Source organism: Glossina fuscipes, unplaced genomic scaffold (genome assembly GCF_014805625.2).
Source record: "Glossina fuscipes isolate IAEA_lab_2018 unplaced genomic scaffold, Yale_Gfus_2 238, whole genome shotgun sequence".
Classification (NCBI taxonomy): Eukaryota; Metazoa; Arthropoda; class Insecta; order Diptera; family Glossinidae; genus Glossina; species Glossina fuscipes.
In genome coordinates, this window is record NW_023998581.1 from 1,103,093 (window position 1) to 1,129,392 (window position 26,300).

The window sequence follows — 26,300 nt, forward strand, 5'->3', positions numbered from 1 at the left end:
TTAACCAATATTCACAATGGACTACCACCTAAGAAAGCTTTAAATGTTGATAAATCTATTGTTCGATCCAAATTCGAATATTCATACTCCACATCGTGGAACGCTACAATTAAAAAAATACAAACCTTTCAACAGTCAATTCTAAGACGCTGTACTGGTTTGTCTGTTTCAACCATGAGTTGCTGAGGATTTACTGCTCCGTTAATTGGCAAATAATTACTTGTGGGGCGATTGATTAGGTGATTACATAAACAACTGCCTCGGTTTACACATAAAAGTAAATGCTATAACCAAAGTAAGATCATGCATTAAGCTGCTCAAAAAACATTTCTTCCATCATACGCACAAATGCATTCTGAAATATTTGATTTTACGACAGTTTAAAATCTTAGCGAGACACTTAGAGGGTCATAAAAATCTTGTTGTTAATGCTGAAAGGATCTAAAATGCAGACAAATAGAGGTGGGTTTATTGCAATGTTGCATACATCTATGTATATATTGTATACAATCTGCCATTGTAAGCACGTTTAATTTTTCTTAACACTTATATAGACCGCTTCGCCTAATACACTCATTCACTCATTTTTCTAATAATATAATTGTACATTTTTTTTAGGTAAGTGCATAACTCTCATGATAGTGTTCGTATTGGAGAGTACGCAAATTGTCAAATAACGTGGCCAGAATGAAGCAAGCTTAATTTACCTATCAAAGATTTTTTTATTTTTCAGTTGGTTTCGTCATAGCTATGTAACTATAATTTAAACTATAACTTAGCTATAAATTAAACTTTGTCGCCATGGAAGGGCTTGCTTTTATAAGACCTCTATATACGGCGTAGTGTATAACATATACCTATTCGATCCAAATTTCCTGTGGTTGGTCTACAGAGTACCAAAGTAGGAACGGTTGTTTAGCAAAGTGTTCAGAAAATTGCCGTCCGATCCAAAGTTTTCAATCAATTTAGAATTCCGAAATACTATAACTAAACCATTTTTCATATAACGACATATCGAAACAGAGGGTTATAAGAGCAATAATCCTTGAACCAAAGCACGTCAGTGCATCAAATTTCATCAAAATTTTTTAAAAAAATTACTACCCGTATGTTGAACATAAGTGTACACGGACAGGCATTAGACAGACAAGTTTATATAAAAAGTAAGCCAGTCTTCGTCTTTTTCTAAGAATACAGCGAATTAACAACTGTGATACTAGAAAAAATGAACTCTTTGAAACTTAATTAGGTTACTCACTAGTTTTAGTTGTAGATTTAATTTTTCTAATTTTTGCGTGTTCGCACGCACGTCCGCCACATAAATATTGTTACGAAATTCTTTTCTGGATACGAATCGTATCGCTAGATCGCGAACTTTCTTTTTAAGAGAAATACATTTGCACGTTTTCACTTGAAGATTCTTTATTTACAATCAATTTCAATTTACTTTGGCAATACTCTCGACTTCTTCTCTCTAATATTCTTCTTTGACTGACCTGCCTTCCTCAAATATTCTATTTATATATATTTTTACAAACATATTACTATTACTTAAGTTCATGGCTTCATTTTTAATCCGTTAACTTGCTTTTCCGCTAATGTTTTTGCTCGGCCGGCAGCTATACGACGCGCTTTGTACTTGGTTTTTCCCTCTCTCGGAAATTTGTTTTCTGGGAAAATCAATTAGTTGGAATAAACTGGATTTGGGATTTCCGTAACAATATGTTCGTTTATGAAACGTATGGCTGTTTAGTGTATGTACGGACGTATGTAACACCCAGAAGGGCTTAGGAAAGGCCCATCTTTTACTGATCGTTTCAGAATCATATTCTCGATCATTTTCTATACCTGTCGGCCCATCCGTTTCTCTGATGCCTGTCTGTAAATTTATGTTTAACTTGCAGGTTGCAATTTTTAAGATATTTTGGTCAAATTTGGTATACTGACGTGCTTTGACTCACGCTATTGAAAGTATTTCGGATCGATGTACGTTTCCCACTACTCCCCATGTAACGCCCTATTTCGCGATGTTGTCATATGAAAAAAACCCTATTTTTAAAATTTCTCGACAAAAGTCGCCGAGTAATAGCACTTCGACATTGTAAGTTAGTATGAAAAGTTTGTTTCGACAGGAGAAATTTTTTCAACTTCCTCTCATATACGTGTTTCGACGAAAACTGATCTTTTATATGTCAAAAGCAAGTAATTCTCAATATTTCATGATGGAAGTTGTTTCATAATGGTAAATTGAAAGGGAAATCAATTTTACCGAATTTGGATCAGATGGGTCTATTTCTTGAACCACACTACATATAAGATTTCTTTCAGAAAAAGATTTATTTTTTAATATTTTATTAGAAAAATTGTTCCATGCTAGCAATTCGGCATAAATGTTAACAGAAGCGAATCACATTTTTTAGATCCTAACATATATAGGGATTATCATGGAAAGCGAGCTCTTATATGGAGAGAAAGTCAAACTTCTAGTCTTCTATCTGGGACGTTTCCCAATTTGCCGACTTTCATGGAAAGTACACCTTTGCCCAATTTTTGATGTATTTTTACCGAAACGAATGAATAACTGATGTAGGTTTTCTAATGGTCGGCCTTGCCCGTCTATAATATTCTTAATTGTTTTTTTTATAAAAATTATCTTTTTTCTAAAAACCCCGTCTTGATTTTTGCGAGCGCTTCATTGCAACAAAGCTCACTCCCATTATATTCTCTTTCTTCAACTTATGAGCATTATAATCGTCTTATTCACTTGCCCGGCTGTAAATAATTTAGATTATAATATATCAGTCATTTCAATTTCAATTTACAACATAGTACTTTGGAGTGTTTTCGCCTGCACTTGAATCTTCATTTTTCATCACATTTGGCGTGTTCGTACAACCATCATTGACGAATTATGAAAAATGCGAAGATGCGTGTCGACAGGAAGCCTACACCGAGGATCCGCTTAAAGACGAATGGGGTTTCTAGACTGCTTAATTAAACTAAAACAGTTCCAAAAGTTAGACTGATAAGTGTTAATTATAATAAAATTCAAAAACTCATATGAAATATTGGCATGGAGCGGATGGTACGGGTATTCATTCACCAAAGAGTTCGTAATCAATTATTTGAAAACGCAACAAAAGGTAATAGGAAAATATTTCATAGAAACTCATATTCGGATAGTTGCGAATTACTTCACACGGTAATAGCAGCGAAATTATATTTAGTTATCTTTTTCAAAGAAAAGTTCAAATGGAAGTACTGTTTGTCGAAAGACTTGCGTTAGAGTGGTTAAATAAAGAAAACCGACCTTTTTCCATTCATCGCCCAGCATCCTTTAAAATGAAAGTAGTATAGTAGTTAGCAGCGTATATAACAAATTAAGACATGAATAACATCTGCTGGCACGGCGAGTTAGACTAACCAAATTTTTCACGGGCGGAAAGCCCGCTGTTGACCCCTGTCGAGACTGCCGACATGAAGGTCCTAATCGAATAAGAGTGATTTCGCAATCGACCACAAATAATGACAATTCGATGTCTACTTTATTTTTATTTATTTCTTCGATGCCTACTATATTGTTATTTATTTACTTTCAGCAGCTTAAGACACGTGTAATATATGTTATTAAACACATTTATTAACAAAAATTCATTAAAATTATTAGAAATGCATTAGGGGTTTTAATAAAATTAATCGTCTCTAATGGTAACAACTATTTGCAGCAGTAGCACCAACAATAGTCAGTAATTAACAAAGCATATAAGGAAAATTATTGTGTTGTTATTAAGGACCTTAATAATAACAGCAGGATATCAATCACATAGAGTAGGTGATGGTTGAAGGGCGTTGTAACGTTTTTTTTGTTCTGATATTTATATATATAGACATATAAATGTATACATATCAATATGTCTGTTGATAACATGAAGAGAAGTACTGTTTTCCCTCCTCATTCGTAGAAGAAGACGCCACCGCATTGAAAAAGGCTCAAAAATTATTAACTTTGACAGCATTTTTGTCGATTTTCAGATCTTTTAATTTACTGCCTTCTCCCCCTTGCTAACGTTTTTATTTCTATATTACAGGTGATTTGGGTATCAACGAATTAAACACCAACGATATGTTAATAACCAAACAAGTAAAGAAACCAACGTTTTTAACCGATACTGGACGTATGGAACAATTTCATGGTGTAGGAAATCTTAGCTCGATGGGACAAGTGATTTTGGAAAACAAAGAAAATTTAGATCCTCAAGCTATAAAATCAAATACGGCCGATGGCTGCATGAAAAACCAGAAGCACAATAATAGCATTGAAGTACGTCTGCCAGTCAGTCCAATTGAAGTGGACGCAGCAAGTAAACACAGTATTCATAACGGGAATAGAAAACCAACTTTAATTAATTATGAGAACAAAGATCATACTAAATTATCAGCTAATTTGCATCGTCCATTGCTCTTCTATCATTAACATTTTTTTAAACAAAATAATTATTTTATAATATTATTGTTTTATGTTTTAAAAAAATATGTTAACTTTTATAAAAAAATAAAATAAATAGCCCTATCTTTATTTATTAATGTTAAAAGCATACGTAAAAGACTGTCTGCATGTGTCGTAAACAATATTTTCACGGAGAAGGAAACACATTTTAATATTATATTGAATATTTAAAGAAACTACAACGCGAATATACATACGAAATTGGCTATGAAATTTCTCTTCGCGTTCTTTTAAGCAGCATCGAAAAATCAACACTTGTCTTATAGACTATGAAAGAGAGAAACAAAGTGTCCCGAGTGTCGAGTCCTCCCAATTAACCACGAGGGGTTCTTGCTACAATCTTTGTATAATTTGCGGCAAACATCCAATATTTACAATTTGCCACTTTTATATTAATTCCAAAAAACTTTTTTATTATTAAATACTGAACTTCCAATTAGCAAAAATTTATGTGAAATTTTACAACTATTTTATTGGAGAAGCCACACATAGCTTTAATAAAATATCAATTCACTGTTTCAAACCTCGTAAAACTTCTAAAAGATGTTAAATTTCTTCTCACAATTCGCATAACGATTTGTAAATGTTAATTATATATCGAATGAAGTCTTAAAATTGATAAGAAATTCAACGAACAGGATAACGGTGATGAATAAAAAAATTGAAAAGGTATTTTTTGCAATTTGTTTTTTTAAATGAGGTATTGTAGAGGCTGCGTCGTTATGGTGCGTGGTGAAATATCAAGAATGCTGCTGTTATGAAGACTATAAATGAACAATAGCAAAGTGTCGAGTGATGAATAGAAGTGGCAACATTCGTACAGCAGATTGTAAGATCCTACATGTACATAAAGGACTATTCGCTACGTTCATTCTCAATAGATGATCATTAGATCTCCTGTGATTAAACATCAGCTTGTTAATAAGGGAAATAATCACGTCCGAACCCGCAATTGATAAACCAAGGAGCTCTATTTATTTGTGGAAATAAGGAGTATAAGTGATCGCTGTTGCCAAGAAACTGAGTGTTTCAACTCAACAAACCAATGAACAGAAATCTGAACTCGATCATTAAAATGTGATAGTCTATAAGATACAATTTTACCTGCAGTGGAATGAGAACAAAATGAATCCGATTTGACGCTTTACATAGTAAAGATCTGATTTCTAATACGTAAGTGTGGGCTTTACCTGAGGGAAACGATTGCAAAGCGAATGAAGGTGAGTACTCGCTAAGCGGATGGCTTCCAGGATCGGTAGACATTCGGCCGATAATATAGTGTTACATAGACGACTTGAGAAATAAGCTTCTATATTGATATCTGGAAACCAAGAGTCGCTGCCTACGACATCGGTCTTGGATCCATCAATGTTTCCATTTAAACAGATCTAAACAAGTCTAGTGGCAGAGCATGTAGATGATGCAAGTTGCTTGCTTATGGGAAAGCGAGGATAGTATTTTAAATTATGAAAACCTTTTCCCTTTAAGATGATAAAGCAGGAGCACAAGAAAAGACTTCTTTACATGACAAAGCAAAAGACAATAATAAAAAATATATTTTATTGAAAAGGCGTATGTGTAATAAAGCAAGAAAGTAAAAAAAAGGAAAAACAAAAAAACTAAAATGGAATTGCTATTCACGATTTCGTCTGAACAAAGCGCTCATCAGCTTCAGTCAGAGTAACTGCGAATTATTGAAAAATTTAATTACTGGCCGAAAATATTGACAACCAAAAGGACTTTTGAATCAATTCTTAAAATGGTGAAATTATTAATTTAGTCGCCAAAACTTTTAAGAAGGGAAGTGATAGGTCCTATGATTCTCATTAGGTAGAATTTCATTAGAGGCGTAACATTTCCTTCTGTTCCAACGTTAGTGTGTAGGTATATTTCATGCCACGAAGAGCCAAACAAAAGCATATCCATTAAATTCTGCATAAATTCAGAAGATCTTTATTTGCAACGTCTAATAGGAGCAAACGGGCATACTCTAATCTAATACATACCATGAAATATCACAAATGAATTTCAGTACGTTGCTGAGATGACAACAGTGTTTGGCAATTTTGTGAATGTGAGCAAATGTGGGGAAAGTCTCGAGTGTATAATAAAGCATAAAAAGTCGAACGTTTCAATAAATGGAATAGCAGAACCATATATGAGAAGAGGAGTAACTGCAGCATCTCTCTTTTTTTTGAAAAGATCACGCATTTGATCTTATCAATTTAAAGTGTAAGTTGGGGCGACTCAAGACTGGAAGAAATATTTTCGAGGGCAGATTGCAAATTCTACCTACACAAAGTTGGCCAGCTTAAGTAATTTTACAAAAAAAATGGCAGTACTGGCCATCTAAAGGACTGCTTAAACATACCTCGAAGAAAGCGTATCAATGAGAAACCAACAACTATTTTTAATATTACATATAAAAGTCGGTTTTCAAACATTAGATTCGATTTCTTAATCACAACTTTGTTATCCTTTTTTCTACTTCCTATGAAATGCTTATCTTGACCGCAACTACTTTTCATATCTTTAACAGCTCTTAAGCAATATAATCTAATAAAAAAAGGATGCTGTTCAGCTTAGTTGTTTAGAATGTTTGATTGTGGGCGTGCAAATGTATTAGTGAATAAAATCCCTTATATATTATGTTCGTATCCGTTGATAAGGGATGCTTGAAAATTCTTACTAGGATTTTCAATCCAATAAAAATTGCATTTAAGTAGAATTAGCGATTATTACTGAAACCTCAATTTGGCAATTTTATTAATGTATTTGGGTTGTTTTGAAGAAGATAGGCGAAGACTGTTATTCCAAGCTATAACAATCTTTTTGAAATACTATATTAGTAAATATTTAGGTTAGGAAACAAAAAAAAAAATGAGATCCAATTACTTTTCGAAAAAAGTTTTCAAATATCTAGTAAGGCTTTCAGTAAACGCAGAACTAATAGGCACTAGGAAATAAGTAAACGAGTGACGATATTAATATATATCAAAATTTCACCAACGCTATAGATTTTTCTTTACTTGTTATACATTAGCTATATTTGCAAATGCTCCATCTTGGCATTATGCGAAAATATACAAAACATTAAATCTTTAATCTCGGAATGGATTGAACGTAGATTGAACTTGCATTGTTCGCACAAACGTAAATAAAAGAAGAAAAAAAATGTTCTATAAAATTATAAGCAGTAATGAAATAATTAAAAAGGAGTGGCAATTCATTTTCAAAAGTATTTTTTTGTGTTCAACTCTATGCTGGTTTAATGTTCTTTTTCTCGTCTTGTAAGTTTTTGTGATTCATTTTCTATCAAAGGGTTTCTTACTTAAAATTTGACAAGAGCTAAAAGGATACATTTAGCAGAATATTAATTAGTGTTGTCCTTAAACAGTCGATAAGTGCAGAGGTGAAAAAGACTGAAGTAAAAAGGAGAAAAAGAAGAGTGCGTTGAAAATGTCATCGTTATCAGGCTCCGCAGAGAATCTGTCAAGCACGGTAGTGGCGCAGGTGGTGGTGATTCCAATTCGCAGGATGGTAGCAGGCGATTGTCGGGCGGGAGTCGCTGAGGATTTGCGCACCTTAAGCGCCATTTATTCACAATTAGGCAATGCTTACTTCTATCTGGCTGATTATCCGAAGGCTATGCATTATCATAAATTGGATTTGACTTTCGCACATTCTATGAACGATAAGTTAGGCGAGGCTAAATCTTCAGGTAATTTAGGCAACATGTTAAAAGTAATGGAACGTTTTGGTGAAGCTGTTATTTGTTGTGATCGCCACTTGACTTTGGCTCGTCAGCTGGGTGATAAATTAAGTGAGGGACGGGCCTTGTACAATCTAGGCAATGTTTATCATGCCAAAGGGAAGCATATGGTCAAAGAAATCCCAGCGATTTTGGAGATGATGTTAAAGAAGCTTTAAGCAAAGGTGTCGAATATTATAAACAAAACTTGAAGCTGATACGCGAATTAGGTGATCGCAGTGCTCAGGGCAGGGCAGGACTTGCGGTAATCTTGGCAATACCTATTATTTATTAGGTGATTTTCAAGCAGCTATTGAGCACCATCAAAATCGTTTGCGCATTGCCCGTGAATATGGCGACAAGGCAGCCGAAAGACGCGCCAATAGTAATTTGGACAACTCCCACATATTCCTCGGTCAGTTTGAAGACGCGTCGGAACACTATAAACGCACGCTGGCCTTGGCTGTCGAACTTGGCGAAAGAGAAGTGGACGCACAAGCATGCTACAGTTTAGGGAACATTTACACATTGTTAAGGGAATTCGGTATTGCTATTGAATATCATCGACGCCATTTGGCAATAGCAAGAGAATTGTGTGATCGCGTGAAGCAAGGGCTTGTTGGTCCCTCTGCAATGCCTAGTCCGCCATAGGAAAACATTACGAAGCTCTGCACTATGCGGAATCCCATTTAAGATTGGCGAGAGAACTGCAGGATAAGGTAGGAGAAAGTACGGCTACAGTCAATATCTGCGATTTGCGCAAGATACTTGGATTTCCAGAATTGAAACTTCCCATTGAATTAGAAAAACGTTACGAAGGCACAGAATTTCTCGCAGAACTCGATTCGAATATCTCACAAGGACGTATGGTAGGATTTTTTAAAAGTTTGGATGAAAATGATGAGATTTCACATTTTTTAAACGTTTTCATAGGTACGCGTGCGCCGTCGATCAACGGAGCAATTAGACTTAATTAAGATTACACCCGACGGTAAACAACAACAAAAGCAACAGAATTCGAAAACCGAACCGAAAAATAATTCAAAAGCTCAAGATGATGATTTCTTCGAATTACTTTCGCGTTCGCAGTCGAAGCGAATGGATGATCAACGTGGCTCCATTAAAATCGGCAATGGGCAAATACCAATCTTATCTCCGACATATGCAACTGGAGAACTCGTGCTCCCGGAGAGCTGCAAAAGGTGATGGAAATGGACAAAGAGAGAGTTGTTGCAGCCGAAACAGCTTCAGGTAATCCCCCAGATATCAAAATTATTGACATAAACGCTAATAATAGCAATTCACAAGCCAATGCTGGTGCTGGTGCCACTCATGCTGTATTGACTAGAAGTCATACGACAACAGAACAACCAGACGATGCCTTTCTCGACATGCTGATGCGTTGCCAAAATTCACGTTTGGAGGAACAGCGGTCCGAATTACCGAAGCCTAATCTCGTGTTTGATGCGGAAACGCTTCGCCAGAGCAACTTTGGCCGCGCAGCCAATATTGTGCCAGATGACGACTTTTTCTCGCTCATTATGAAAGTACAAAGTGGCCGCATGGAAGATCAACGAGCAGCTATACCCATACCACATCGAGATGGTACTAACGCTAATAACAATAATAATGTTAAGTAATTTAAGTGTTGGTTCATCTCTCCAAACCAAAAACAGAATTAAGAAACAAAGTCCGTTTTCTTCAATGCATTTACCATTTTTAATAATATTATACTAATATTCAAATTAAGCACAAACACACAACTATATATATAACCACAAAAAGATTGCACTAACACATTTCAATTGTTAAACCTGACCTTTCATAAATTTCATAAATAAGTTGAATAATTTAACAAAAAAAGAGCATTTATCTCCCCTTGAATGTCTCCTGACTAGTTTTATTCAATATTTATAGATCCGCCGTTCGATTTTCGCATATTTTTCAATATTTTCTGTTAATTCTTACCATATATTCATACAAGTGCTTTTATATAATATTAGGTTGGGGAAAAAGAAATCCATTATTTTTATATGAACTTCAGGACTTTATTTAACATGCTTCGGATTGTCCGATTGTTGTACGATTTGTTGCCATTTTAAAGGTAACTTCAAAATGCCTCTCTCATATAAGTCCTGGTCTCTATTTGCAAAAAACTCTAGTAGTCGATTTTTACAATCCTCCCTAGATTCTAATTTTTTATCAATGCAATTAAAGAAATTTTGCAATGCAAGAAAAAGATGATAATCGCTTGGTACCAAGTCCGGACTGTACGGCGGATGCATTAAAACTTCCCAACCAAGCTCTCGAAGTTTCTGGCGAGTCACTGTAGATGTGTGTGGCCTAGCGTTGCCCTAGTGGAACACGACACCTCTCCTGTTGGCCAATTCTGGCCGTTTCTGGTCAATCGCTATCTTCAAACGGTCCAGTTGTTGACAGTAGAGATCAGAATTTAGCGTTTGGCCATATGGAAGCAACTCATAATAAATAATCCCCTTCCAGTCCCACCAAATGCATAGCAAAACCTTCCTGGCCGTTTGAGGTGCTTCACCGATCTTTGACCACGATCGTTTTCGCACAGGGTTATCGTATGTGATCCATTTCTCATCTCCAGTCACCATCCGTTTAAGAAATTTCATTCCGTTTGGCCAAGGCTTCGCAGATGGAAATTCGATCCATCATGTTTTTTTCTGTTAATTGGCGTGGCAACCAAACAGCGAGCTTCTTTTTGAATTCAGTTTGTGCAAATGGTTTAAAACTGTTTTATGGTCGATTTTTAGCTCCTGGGCGATGTTACGACTGCTAACATGCCGGTCAACTTCGATCATTTCTCCGATTTTATCGACATTTTCGACGACCGGCCTACCTGTGCGAGGTGCATCTTTAACATCAAAAATTCCTGAACGGAATCTACGAAACCAAAATTGCACATAATTGGCTGTTACAGTGTCGGAACCATAAACACCATTCACAATTTTAGCCGCCTGGCTTGCATATTCGCCTTTGTCAAAGAAAAACTGTAAAATGTACCGAATTTTCTCTTTGTTCATTTCCATTTTTAACACGCTGTAACTCACAACTGAATGCACCAAACAAAAAACCGCAAAAGAATTTTTTTCACTGCGAAATGTCATCTTTCCAACGAGCATAAATCTGAAATTGTTTGATCGATACTTTACGAGAAATCTATCAGTGCAGCCATATACCGAAAAAATAATGAATTTCTTTTTCCCCAAACTAATATATAAATGTATAAAAAAAGAGCATTTATCTCCCGTTGAATGTCTCCTGACAAGTTTTATTCAATTCTTAGAAATCTGGTGTTCGATTTTTACTGGTTGTAGAGGCCGCACTCGTTCGGTACCCAAATATTTTAGACCACCTTGTTCCCAAATTGTAACTTATTTCAATATATAAGGATGACGATAGATCATTAAGTTCTATAAAAATGAAATATATTTTAGAAGTATGAATGGTTAAGGTTGTTTTTTCTCGAAAAACTTTAATTGCTCTTTCTAAAGGCCCTTGGACGGCCCAGAGTTCTTCAGGTTCGCCTTGGAATATTGACAGGTACTTATCGTAGATGCATAAACGACCGTAGTTACAAATGACTGAAAATCATGATATATTCGATAAAGCGGCTGTCTGAATGGTAATAATTTAAATGTAAGCAAATAGGTTAATAAAATGTCTTAACTTGTAAAAAATGATTCATACATTTTTATAGATCATATTTCCTCATGCTTCCGTTATCAAGTGTTTATTGGATTGTGGCATTAATAAATGGAAACAATGAAGTAAAATCTACGCCGTTGCGTATCGCTTCTCAACCCTATAATTTCAGTAACGAAGTATTTACTGACTGTCGTTCAAATATTCAGAAATATTTTACTAAATTAATTTCTTTGCTTCTAAATAATAGTGCGCATCTCAATCAGCCCAATAAATTCGATGAGCGTCTTTTCAACTTAATTGCTAGCGATCCTGCTAATAACACTTTAGGAGGAAGATTGACATTTAACTTCTTATTGAAATAAAGTAATTAAAGCAATTAACCGCATTAGGGCTACTTTTCCAGATTTTTTATCCCCCACTGCTTTTTTAACGTCGCTGAAAAACCAAGCCGGCTTAGAAGTATTTCACACCCCTTAATTTTCGCACAATAAGCAAGACTAAAGTAACATCGGCAACGTTCAAACCATTCCTCCAGTAAATTATTATTGTATTGTTTTATGCATTATTATTCTTTTTAAAGTTAAAATTTTTATTTCGATAATTACATTAATAAATTTTAACTGCTTAATTTTTAATTACTCTTATATAGTAAGTTAATAACCGTTTGTAGAGACGTCACGTTATATGTACAAACAGTTTTTCAAATTTAACAAAAAAACCTTATTCTAAAAGTTTTTAGATAGTTTTAGTGTATAAGTGTAGACGTTTTTATAGTACTACGTTGCGAAATAGGTAAAAAGTTGAGGTTCAATTCTTGTTTGAGGTGTAACGAAGATCACAATATCTTTGCAAAAAAAAAAAAAAAAAAAGACCAACAAGGCTTAAAAACAAGAAACAAAACAACAAAATTTAAAAAAAATTAAATTTATAGTAGATTTGGGTTTTTTTCTATGTTGTTGACAATTATAATGATGATATTTACGTTTTTCTAATTCGAGACATTGGTTTACTTTTTTTCTTAAACGTTCATTGTAAGCTTCCAACAAAATATTGTCTATTAAAACAACAACTTTGTTTGTTCGAAATTTAGCGCTGGCTCAACCCCTCCGCGTCATACTCTTCTTGCTAACATTGTTACTGAAACTGATAGCCGGCCATAAAACTAGCTGTTGTATTTAATAAACCCAAACGTTGTTTTTGCTTACGTTGTTCGGTCATATGGTCTTTTAGTTCGTGCAATTGTTGTGAGAGATTCGTTATTAACATTTGTGTTTCCATTAATTGTGCTTGCAAGCTACGCAATTCTATCTGTTCACCATCAGCATCTACGGCTGCTAAAGACATGGCTCTTAGACGGGGAAACCAATCCAAGATGCTGGCTTTAACCATAGCATACACATAACTTTCGGGTCCCGTGAATTCTGTCGGGTCTTTAACCTTTACCAGTACTATAAAGTAAAGGTAATGCCACATGTTGTGTTCACTTTTAGTATGCTCTTCAAAACTGACCGTTTTATTATCGAAGGCGGAGCGATTTAGACCGCATATGAAACAATGATTTTTTAAAATAGTTTCTTTCTGTTGTTTTTCACTTCTAAGATCAGCAAATGTATCAATGATTACACCGAAAATTAAATTCAGCACAATAATAATTACAATGAAGAAAAAGAGCAAGTCGTAAATAACACGAGCAGCAAATAAACTTTCCTATTTTTTTGGAAGAAATAAACAAAAAAATAATTTATATCATTTTTGTGTATATATTTTTTTATAATAAAGCTAGCGGATCAAATGCGGCAATAATTCTTTTAGAACATTTTTATATATGTAAAGGATCAATCTAACACAGAAAAAGGAAGGAAAAGAGCCGTAGGTGAAAAAAGAAAGAGACCTACTGTGAAAGGGGAGCCAAATGGGAAGGGAGACAAAGAAACATAGTTACTTTCGAAAAGAATTAGCTTACTAATGTTAGACTTGATCATATAAAAAAGAAGTTTCTGTACCCCACCAAAGCTGGTCAAAAGTATAATCAACAATATCTTATTCAGATTGGTCCATTACTATCAACTTAAAGCACATTAAAGAAAAAGGAAGAAGAAATGAAGAATAGCAAAATAATTGTGCCATGGGGGGTATGAGAAAAACGGGTCAACTTATACGATAGATAGTTTTTAATTGGCTTTTCTATTATCTTCGGGCAGCATCTTTATATCAGATATTTTCACACCCTGCCATTTGAATTTGAATTTCTCTCGTTAAGGTCCCTTAGTAATTAATGCTGTCCCATACAAATTTATTGCAAAGTATACGTGGAAGTTATTGACTGTTGTAATTATATAGGCTAGCGACTGGATATCAGTATTAGTATGAGCAGTTCTTTCATTTATTGAGAGAGACGAATGCCATGTCGCAGAAGTTAACTCACCTTACTAGATGGCGCTCTCAGAATATCTCCGATACCGCCGCCATTTCGCAAGCCTTGATTTAAAGTAGTAACGATGCACATCACCAATGAATCGCAGGAACGTTCTTTGTTGTCGCTACTACCTGAAGCAATTAGCTGTGATTTCTGTATCTCATCGGATGGCGAACAGCTTTCTTCTGCACTCACTGATAATGTCATGTCAATATCTGCCGATAAGAAAATTAAAAAAAAAGCGAATTTCTTTGCAAACCACTAACCATTACCTGCATCCTCTACATCAACTGATACCAAAAAATCATCTTTAAAGAACATATAACCGATAATGGAGAAAAGATAAACTAAAATCAAGGCCAAGACAGCTGTCAAAACGATTGAACGACCATTGCGAGTCACCGAACGAATAACATTAATTAGCGTTTCCTCCCGATAAACCACATCGAAAAGCTGAAACAATAATTAATTTATTTCTAATAAGCATTAAATGTAATGTAAACTTGCCAATAGTGAATAAAAGAAAGGATGAACTACTAAACCGCAAAAGCAGAATATTATGTAAATGCAGTGGTATAATAACTGAAAATCGGTTATGATTTTAAAGAAATGTTTCTCCAAAGTTCCTTGATTGCCCATTATACTAATGATGTGAACACTTTTCAATGTAACCTAAAAAAGATAAAATGTATATACATATGTAGGTACCTTAAAAAAGGCAATTTATATAAAAGATAATACCTATAATACATAAATTGCTCAAGATTTTCCATTGAATATATTTTAGGTCATACTTACTGTTACTATACCCAGCAAGCATAACGTGGACTCCGGACCCATTAAAAATATTGAACGCAATATAATTGAACCAATTAATGTACGTATGCCTGATTCACGTGGTAACGTTGCTACAATCACTAACGAAAACGACAATATAGTCCAAAATAATAAAGATATATGAGAACTAAGTTCTGGGGAAGAAAACAGAAAACCATTTTTATTAAATTAACGATAATTTGCAAAACTGTTGCTACCATTTACCTGGTACGGTGTTATCAAATGGGTAGAAAAAAGCTACTATCATATTAATAACAACTACGCAATTGAAGAGAATATTGCTCCATAAGGACATGTAACTGCTAACCCAAAATAAGAAGGGCTGTCCTGGATGAATTAAAAAAAAAATTACTTGCCACATCCAGTTTAATTTGAGTTTCTGATTACCTCTAAGTTTTTTCTGCCACTTCATCTCGTTGAACATTTCTTCGGCCTTGTCAAAAAAGTCGGCTACTTTCGAACCCTGATCGTCCCTCTCAGCTGTTTGAAAGATTTTCATCTTTGTGTCTGTAGTCAAATATTCGCATATCTCAGGGATAGGAAATACAATTTGCTCCAGGGTGCGATCGTTACGTACGATCTGAAAAAATTTATGTAAGCATAAATCTTGTGAATAATGGAATTAGTCATCTAATGTTGTAATAAAAATAAATAAGAAAAACTGTTTACTATATAAATAATGCAGATGGTCAATAAAAGTGAAATGAGTTATGAGGATAGGTATCTGTACCAAAGTGATAGGTCGCCCAAATTAATTCTTTTGGAAGTGAGTGAATAATCTGGATCCACCTTTGAGCAATTAAATATCGTAAATAGTCTTCTGCCAACTAGCGCTCAAACACAGTGACAGGATCGATTAGTATGATCTTTATTGACAAAAATATATTTCAGTTTTTGGTATTTCGAACCGATTACAATTTGGTTTGCGGAGCTAATTCAAAGAGTTAAGCTAATTTCCTTTCTTAATTTTGCACAATTATACATTTTTACAAGAAATCGTGGTCGGTTCAGTATGATGGACACGTTTGAAATGGATTTGCCATACAGCGAAACTATCTTTATGGAATTTCTGCTAAAAGTTTTAATAAGAAACAGAGAAACCTTCGGATATCCCTTAAAGAGATTACGTCCTACATAACATAGATCTTGTGTAAGTTCTTCATAGAATTTTCGTAATACTTTCCACTCACCTCTATCTGTGCTGTATGAGTAGCATAATACATTAAAGCCTGACTCATTTTGGCGTCAAAACTGACTGCATGTGGATCTTCAGAAGCTTTTAACAAAGCTGCCAGTTCTTTATTGTGCTGCGCAAGTTGATGGCACAATATGTAAATGTTATGGCCGACTTCACGAGGGCTAACTGATACATCATCATCATCGTGATCGCCGTCGACAATTTCATCTTGATCATCCGCGTCATCGATCATTTCTTCTTGATGGTATGCTTTACAAGCCACTTCTACTAGCTGCTTTGGATTCATATTATATAAAATGCGTTCAGCATTTTCACTGTCACCACGTGATTCCATAATAGCCAATAGCAATTTTGACGCGTTATTTTTTAATTCCAGTACCAAGTCCATACGATTTTCACCCAACGGATTGATGTTATTTAATATTAGTGCAGTTATAATATCTAAGCCATTCGATTCGTGCGTTGCTATGCAATTCTGATTTTCATGACAAGGACCCTGACAATATTCAGTAAGAGTTTCTAGGGTTTGATTAATCAAAGCTACATTATTTTCGTTGATGTAAAGTCCTAATAATCCTAAACCACCCGTGGTAGAGCCGCAAATGCAATCCAAGAACATAAGTGTTTCTGAAACCAGATTGTAATTGGTCTTATGGTTTTGATGGCGCAAAAGATTTTGAAGGTCGGGATTGTGATTTTCACAAAGCAATTGTAGAAACCTTAATATCGGTTGCATTACCAATACCTTGTTAGAAAGTTTGTTGCGATCTTCTTTGCTATCCTTATGCTTTTCTAATTTCTCTGCTATTATCTCATCCAAAGGACTGTTAACGTTAAGTGCACTGTGTTCATCACCCACTGCATGCAGATTGCGGGCGTTACTGAAAGCTCGAGCAGTCGCTAGACCAGCATTGTGCAGTTCTTTTTTCAGTTCTTCAGTAATTACTATACCATTGCTCTTCACACCATGTTTACGCGAGATTTTATCCAATTCCAAATTGACGTCTTGTTTGCTTTCATGGGCCTTAGGCGCTGTATCTGAAGTGTTAACGGTAACTGTTGACTTAATCTCTTGCTGCGCATCCTTCATTTTATCGAAGAAAACTTTGAAGAAAGCCTGATTCAAATCACCGCTCAAAAACTTCTGATACATGCCTTTTTGTATAATCGGGTTACCACCTTCCAACAAAGCAATACCAAGTTCTACAGCTTCTACAAAAATGGAAGGAGAATGTACTGATTTAATGACCAGCTCTATAACTAAATCGGAAGCGCCTTCGCGATCTAAATGATTTTGTACTTCATGTAAGGTCTTTTCAGCTCTTTGAAGATATTTGGCACCAGGACCGTGAGTAACTAGGTGAACATGTTTTTGTTGATGGCTCACAATATTTGAACCATTTAAAATATCACCTTTTCCCTCAGTAGGTGTACGAGAACTGCCGCTAAGTTTGAGATCAAAATAAAGCTTTAACAATGTCTGACGTAAAGCGTCACCCTTATCGCCATAATTTACATCAATTGCCATCATTTCACGAAGAGTGCGCAAGACTTTCACGCACAGTTTCTCTTCTTTTTCTTCTAACAATTTTTCAGTGTGCTTGATAAGTTTCCGTATAAATCCCCCCGATTCGCAACGTTTGCGTGCTTCAGTGCCTTGAGGGAACAACAACTCCGAGCGATATAATATATCCACTAACAGAGAAAGCTCAGCTTCCACCACCGGCTTCAGTTGATCTTCCAATAATGATACAATTTCTTGCAGACCTTCTATAATCGACCGATCTAATCGCATTAAATTTGTCGACAGCTGTGCTTCGTATTTTGGCTGCTTCGAGGCCAGTAGCCATTTCGTTGTTTGGCGAGTCAACATGGCCGTCTTACTGGACATATTGACTACCTGTTGCTCGAGGTCAAGTGGTATAGCAATGCTGCGGGTTTTCGCCGATTCAGCCAACGTACGTAGACAATTTTCGACATTAAAGCGATCGGCCAATGTCAACCATTTGCACTGCGATAAACGATATGAAGCCTGCAAGAGTTGCACAAAGATCATCTGACGTGATTGCACGATGGTGCTCTGATCCGAAAACGGGCTGCTAAAGAAAGTGCTCAAGATATTCAGAACACCATTCAAGACATAATTCATTAGACTTTTATCACCAGTGGGGCCCACCGCTATTAACTGATTAATGTCTACTAAAAAACTTTTTTCAAATAAATTCCACATATGACCCGATGAATAGATTTCTTTCATTTCCACTTCAGTATCAATATAACAGTGATTAAGAAAGTCTACATAAGCCTCCTTTACTTCCGGTATACAGGCGGAATTACAAATTATTGTAACAATATCATCCAGAGATAACAAATTATTGCATTTAATTTCCGTATAGAGGTTTTTACCCATTGTACAACAAGCCAATAACTTTACCAATTCTACATGGTAACGCAGAGGACTGTCTTCAGTTAATGGAGACATATGTTTTTGCATCATGTTTACAAATTGATTGAATGAAGCCTTATCATTGTAAAACACCAAAACTTCTTCCCCTGCATTGATAAGCTCTTGCATAACCATATCCTGGCATTTACGTATGAATTGATTTTCCGCCTTAACAATTGTTTGCAAGAATTGCAAATACACGACATGGCGTCCGTGAATTTCAATACAATGGACAAAATGTTGTACAACCTTGTCGGTAACTTCATTGCAAATGGCAAGATTGTCTTTGAAAATAGCACAAACAGTTTTCGCTTCCAATATCTATTAAAGAAGAAGTTGTAAATATTTACATGTAATGCATATTTTACATACTCCCGGATTAAGGAATAAATCCAAATGATTATGTAACAGCACTTGATTTTGCTGATTGCCCAAACAGAAGTTCTGGAGAAATTCGTGTGCCAAAAACATTAATTCTTTCATAAGTTCATCGTCTTTTTCATCATAAGGATTTTGTAGAAGATCGAGGACCACGGTATGAACTCCTACATTACGCAAAAGACGTTGTTCATGTTTGCGGGGTTTAACATAAGGGCCTAGAACGATAATTAATGTTGTTATAAACCAAAGAAATTATCGAGTATTTGGTATAAGACAGAGATCGAGAAGGAGTAAGAGATAGAAGAAGAAAAAGAGAATTCGAGAGAGGAAAGAGACGAAGAAATATCGTGACTCCTGAGTCTAATGTTAATAAGAAACATTTTTTGATATCCTTTCTTTGGGAAAGTTCCTCGATTACAATTTCAATTAAACTAAGGAGAAGTGCGCAATTAAGGAATCAAGCCTAAGTGGTCTTCCATGTAAACGAGTGGGCACATAATGAAAGACTACAATGAAATCGCATTACATTTTCTACTGGTGGGCTCATATACACAAACCGAGTAGTTCCGAAAAAGTTGGAAGTGTCCAAGGCGCTTGGATGATCGAAATATTTGCAATATTATTAAGGGAGCCTGGCTAAGTCTGTTAATATTATGTGGAGGCAAAAAAAACGGACGCAGACAAATTTCGAGGATACTTCCGCTTATCTGTCCACAAGTACGCCTAGTCATTCTAGATTCAAAATTCACAGCCGCAGTTTAATGGGATACGATTGGGTCACCATAAACACCTCTTTTTATATGTGCTAAACTACGCAAACGAACATAAGGTGTTCAAAGCTAGCACGTGAAGTTTAAAAATTCAACACGATTAAAATGTTGGAAGAATCCTCTTTAGCTTACCTTGGGTAACACAAAATTTATTCATACGCATTAAAATCTCTTTGACCTTTTTATATTCATTTAATTGCTCGGTAGACAAGGAAGCCCTGTATTCGTTGCTTAAATTTTGCATGTCGATATTCAAATCTGCAGCACCTAAATGTCAAGCACCATTATTTAAAATTCTTTCAGAGTACTTGAGAACCCACTTGTACTGATTTCTTCGGAAGTCTTCGATTTATAAACCCACAACTCAGATTTTTCAACACTTTGGCGTAAAATATCTAAATCGTGTTTAATTTGTTTATATGATTCCACGTCGCTGTCGGATACTAGAAGTTGAACCTTAAAAAAAAAAAAGAGAAGAGAAGAAGAAAATGATACTTATTCTGAAACAAAATTCGTCTACACATAAATAAATATATATACTAACTAATTCCGCCCACTTATTGTGTGTATAAAACATGCAAAAATTTGAAAAAAACATTAAATATTAATTAAAACTTTAATAAAAATAATTTTAAGAAAGTTCAGAAAAAGATCTTCGTAATAAAGCAAAAAAGCACAGCAGGGCGAATTTCAAAACTCGACAATTGCTTTGCTTGCTTTCTTTGGATTGCTCCTAAGCCACTCACGATAGAAAACTGTGGGTCAAGCGTTTTAGCTTAGGATTTAGCCTATACTGTATTATAACTTCTTTGAACTTACTTGACGAAAAGCTTGCAACACCTCTTGGCGCTGACTGAAATGACGAAACAATAAGTGCAATGCTCCCGACACCAAAGGAGGATAGTCATGCATTATTAAATGTAGCAAAACTCTCAAAAAGGTACGACCACCTTGACCATCTAAATCTAGGTTAGCTGCATCCCCTCTAACACTATCAAATATACCCTCAGCTTGAAGGCCTATGGATTCTAAATCGATATTCTTTTGCCGTTGCGTAAAAGCAGAAGACGCTGTTGATGGATTAAGTGAAGAAGTTTGCTGTTCTGTAGTAACACTTTCGGCAACGTTACCATCACTTTCATCAAATTCCCGTTTGAATATGGACAGCAGGCAACTAATTCTATAATCCAAACGTACGTCGAGTATAAACTGCAAAATCTCGATTATTTTTAGTTTTGTATCCATCACTAAAGGATACTCCTTCAGTAGCTGCGAAACCGATTTACGTTGTTGTAAGGTTGTCGTTGGTGTAGTGGCCATAATGTGGCCCACTGGGCCCAAGGCCAAAGAAGTCATTACGGTGTTCATATCCCCAATGCTACGTAAAACGCCCCCATCCGCTTTAAAAGAAATACAAAAATTAATATCTCATCTTAATTAAAGAGAAAATTTTTAGTAGTTCCGTTATTTACATTTGGACTTTTTTATACTAAACTCACCAACATTTTCCTGTGTGGCAGCTTTTATGGTTAAATTTTAATGCGATTTTAACAATTATTTCAACGCCAATAGGGACCAAAAAATATTAAATGCTATTGTATTTAAGTTACTTACATTCGCCATCGGCTGTTAGAAACCTTCCAACTGATAGATTTTCACCATTCGTTTCTGACACGCAGTCTAAAATGCAAAGTAAGGTTTTGGTTAAACGCAACAAATCGCTAAAGCTATAAAAGCCGAAATAAATCAAATCACGCGCCAATTTAACTACCTGGAAAAACCAAAAGTGCATTTAGTTTTTTACCATAACAACATCACCGGTGAAATAAAACATGGTACCGGAAATTAAGCAAATACTCACTTCAAATGTTAATTTATTTTGTTCTTGATCGGTGAATAACCACACTTTAGCAGCCACGTTACACAAATAATTTTCAACAAAAGCGATAGTAGTATTGAATTTCGCTCTTACGGCCTCCTTATTGTGATCAGGTTGTTGATTTTTGCCATCGTAACTAAAACAAGTCGTAACCATTAAGTAACTACAAAACAAATCGCACTAAAAATGTTTCTCCGCAACTTACTCCAAAATAGACATTTTTGAGGGTATTTCACTCCAAAGGCGCGCATATTTTACTGGGGTTACCGGTTCCTGCGGATCGCGGTCCACATGCAAATGCAACATGAGACGACAAAATGACGCACGCAGCTCATACGGCATTGTTTCATCGGACATGCACCTAAACAAACGAATTTAAAGTGATGTGTGTAAATGTCGTGATGTGTTACAGATAAGCATTTTCTCTTTACTTGAGTATTAGATCTATGTCTAGATGGGGAGAGAGATTATTCAAAGCTAAATATTGACGATTCAGACACATATTTGAGAAGAGATTTAATTGATGGCGATAATAATTCAATATGGTTGCTTCGAGTTTTTCTCCCCGAGCCACACACCCAGCTAAGTCAACCATAGAACGGGAACACTGAAAGCGTTAAATTTTTGAAAATGTGAAAGATTTAAAAAAAAACAATACTGACGGCCAAGTCTTTCCATTTTAAATGTATTTCATATTTAGGTTGTTTCTTTTCGTCATACTCGGTTAAGTTATCCAAGTCCCAGGTGGACGTGGTCGCATTGGACAGAGTTTCAAATTTTTCATCATCATCGTCACCCATCTCGGTTAACGTTGATAAAGACAAGCTGTCTTGCTTATTAATTTTTGTAATGGAGTTCTTAGTTCCTTTATTCGGCTTGATTTCAGTTTCAATTAAAATATCCGAATTCTTTGAGCTCAAAACGCTCTTACAAATTAACTCTTGCGTTACTGCTATGGCTTTACGATTTGAAACACATAAATCGGAGAGATAGTCCAAAAATCTCGAATCCCAATTGTGCATATTTTTTCGTACTAAACCCACGAAGGTCTCAATTTCAGCAGCAGTTATGTGTTTTTCCAGCAGCTTGCGATTATTGTGCAATAAAGCTGTAATAGTGTCTTCAGCTAAAATGTCATACCCGATTTGTTTTTGCATTAGACCGAAATGCTTGGCTATATATTCTTGGTTTTTGCGATAATCCTGCTGCGATAGCCTCAAAATACGATAACATAAACGAAAAATGTTTTTGTATGGACTATTTTTTGGATCACTTAATTCATCCAAACGCAGGAAAGGCGCGTCTCCACTTGGGTGCTCCTGAAAAGGACCCTGTAGAATTTTAAACAATTGTTTTAGAATATATTGCTCTCTCAGTAATTTTTGGCGATCCCTTATAGGGCTTTTTATAGACAATTCTAGGGCCTTGGTTTTATTTTGTTCATTTTCCATTCCCGCAATAAAATAAACAATATCTTGCAGCAAAGCAATCAACGAACGCCGTTCGTTAATTGATATCATACCATTATCTAACCTTGTAGTGACAGTGGCCAGCACTTTGCACGCATCATTAGCGAAGTCTAAATCTCGTACTTCTACCGGCGAAACCGGTATCAATGCAAAGGCTTCTTTATCCTCTTTTATTGGTGAAGAACACACTTTGGACATGACTGGCTTATCATCGTCAATATCGATTGGTATAGAAGTGGCATGAACCCAAGTATTCGAGCATAGGTGACGCAATCTAACATAACTCGATTGTGGTACCAAACTATCAGCGCGAGCCATAGTTGTGGGATCCAGTTCGAATACAGAGGCAATATCCGTAGAAAACGGTACAGAGACCAACCTATAAGTTTCCAGCTTAACTTTTTCTGCAAGTATAATATAGATTTAGCTTCTAAAAGCCAAAATAACGCATACTTTACCCAACATAATTGAATTACAGCTGATTCCCGAATCTTTGGTGTTGTCCGTACTTAAATTAACGTTATGTTGCTGCTGTTGCTGTTCTTGGTGGTGTACTAACATCTGCGGATGGATTTGTTGATGTTGTGACTGGTGAGCCGCTTGACTATTGTCCGCCGAGTCCAGCTCAGCGGCTAAGTAATAGCCTGTAGCTAGATGTTTAAAGCGATACAGAGAATTCCAGTGACCAGCACCACCACGGCATGAATCATGCTGGACCACTTCAATTTCCCAAAGAGCCTTACTGGACGTTGCAGCTGTGGCACTTGTACGTCCTGTGGTACGCAAAAATACATGTTGCTGCTTTTTATATTCATCCATTGTCAAAAATTTTTCTTGTTCAGCATGAAACAAACGCACTACATCTCCGCCCTTCAGTATATGCTCTTGATTTTCACGATGTTCCATAAATAAAGTGATTTTCCATGAGGTGGAAGAATTTAAAACGTTGACTTCTTTGCACCCGGGATTATCAGGCAATTCATAATTGGACGCCACATGTAAATTTTGCTGATCCGCATTGACAGGATTCAAGATAACTTTATCGCCCATCACAACATTATCACCAATGGAACGTAACTTATAAAAAGGCATAATATAAAACCAGGAACCCTCATTGCCATTGGCATCCAAGTAAACTCGCATTGCATTTTTTTCTAGCAACGAAGGCAAACGTTTATTAACTGTTAAATATTTGTTGGATTTGAGATGCAACAATTGCACCACGCTGCCGTACTGTATGATTGAGCCCAAGAGTTTCTTGTTTTCGGTTTCGTTTTGTTTCTTCTCAATTTCAGCGGCATGCTACAGAAAGAAATAAGATAAAAAGTGTGATTGCAGAGGTACGAAAGACTTGAGCTTACATGTAATCGCTTGAGCAAATTAGTATCTGTATTCGTACTAGCTGATTGTTTGGCGGCTTTCCAGAATTGTTTCTGGGCTGAGTACCGATTCATAGGACATACTTTTATCAGACAATCTGCAAATCAATGAAAGACGCAATGCTTTATATTATATTTTAGTGTAGTAAAGGTCAAAAAGCAATTACCTCGAAACTTCTTAGGGGGGAAATTTAAGTCGCCAGCCTCTGGACATACGACAGTGCGGTCATCTACTAACCTGTCAGCGAAAATAAGAACCCGATTTCCAAAATATTAAATATAATGTAAGGTTGGACATAATTTTTTTGAAAAATGTATATCAAAACTACTCCTGGAAACATAGTTACTCTCTAAATTATATAGTTATAGGCTTTGCGTGGTAAGTGGTCGATGGCCCGACCCAAACCATTTTCAACAGCTCTCGTCTTTGGACCAAAACGGGCAAATTTCATTAAAATATTTTAAAAATTGCAACCTGTAAGCTTTACAAGAAGAACACAAGACAGACAGTCAGACGGACGTGCCAGCTTAGTGACTTTGAATCTATCGGTGTAATGGAAGATGGGTGTATCTCTTGGTCTGGTGATGCCTTGTGTATCTGGTGTATCTCCGCTCAAACTCTATACACCTTTGTAGCGCAAGAATATAAAAAGCAACCGACACGTCCTTAGAGACAGGTGGTCTCCATCTGTAAATTAAGCCGAATTTCGATTCTATTTTTCCAGATTTGTTCCATGATATAATAATTAATCCCCCGCACTAATTGTAATCATCAACCGCCGGCTGTCGAGTCTGTGATGCGAGGGCGAAGACAATATATGCTGCCTCGGTTCATGACGGTTGCCGAAGCCGCTCGACAGTTACTAAAGATTATTCATATTTAAAGTGGTACAATACATGCAAAATTATCGAGAATTTTAGACGCTTATTCTTTAAAGTGGTACTTTTTTTTTTTTTTTTTTGTTTGTTTAGAGATGGATTGGACCAGTTAAGTTAATGTTAGATCCATAATCCAGAAACGAAGTTGAGAGCGATTGATGAAAAAATTTAAGCATAGGTAGACTGATGTGTCAGAGTGTTCGCAATGAGAGGCTCTGTTCCGCTGTCAATCCATAAATCACCGTACTTGGTACTGTACTGTCAAGATCCGGCTAATAATGCCGATAAAAGAAAAAGTGTAGGCGATTCGTGATTGTAATAGAAATACTAAATGTAAAATTAGAATGAAAACTCAGCTGATTTGATAAAGGCAGTCAGTTGCTTCAAATGCCTAAAGTTACCAGCACGAAAAATTTCATACAGATTGTTATACAGGTTAAATATACTGAAAGATTGTCTAAGGATGTCAAACCTCCTGCACTCAAAAATAAGGTGCTCGGCAGACTCAGTAATATTGCAATCCTCACAGATGTCAGAGGAGGAGACTTTGATCATTTTAAAATAGACCTTGTCGTAGGTGTGATTACTCATAAGACGGTGAAGAACTTTAAATTCCCTTGTTGTGAATTTTCCTTTAGGTAGAAGCGTGGGTGTCAAAAAAGGGGAAAATTTTGTAGAACAGCCGGTCACTTTTTTCTCTAGCTAAAACATGA

At 35.8% G+C, this 26,300-nt stretch overlaps 1 protein-coding gene and 1 pseudogene across 2 annotated transcripts; one reads left to right on the top strand and one right to left on the bottom strand.

Moving 5' to 3' along the window:
• The first annotated feature begins 7,966 nt into the window (after positions 1-7,966).
• LOC119642632 lies at positions 7,967-9,898 on the top strand (annotated as a pseudogene).
• Positions 9,899-12,852: 2,954 nt separating this feature from the next.
• LOC119642635 (inositol 1,4,5-trisphosphate receptor) lies at positions 12,853-24,983 on the bottom strand. Of its 2 annotated transcripts, none has more exons than XM_038041831.1 (21): positions 24,876-24,983; positions 24,691-24,806; positions 23,788-24,631; positions 22,523-23,733; positions 22,292-22,467; positions 22,066-22,221; positions 21,843-21,996; positions 21,596-21,752; positions 21,481-21,501; positions 20,801-21,381; positions 20,302-20,437; positions 20,114-20,248; positions 19,203-19,426; positions 16,377-19,151; positions 15,574-15,766; positions 15,391-15,513; positions 15,148-15,320; positions 14,857-15,021; positions 14,622-14,802; positions 14,359-14,564; positions 12,853-13,640 (listed from the first exon to the last, which is right to left on the bottom strand). In XM_038041831.1, exons 2-21 carry the CDS (start codon positions 24,781-24,783, stop codon positions 13,068-13,070), a joined length of 8,277 nt encoding a protein of 2,758 aa, XP_037897759.1. In that variant the 5' UTR covers positions 24,784-24,806; positions 24,876-24,983; the 3' UTR covers positions 12,853-13,067. The 2 variants fall into 2 exon arrangements, with proteins under 2 accessions (XP_037897759.1, XP_037897758.1); XM_038041830.1 differs by having other exon boundaries at positions 14,616-14,802.
• Between the last annotated feature and the right edge of the window lie 1,317 nt (positions 24,984-26,300).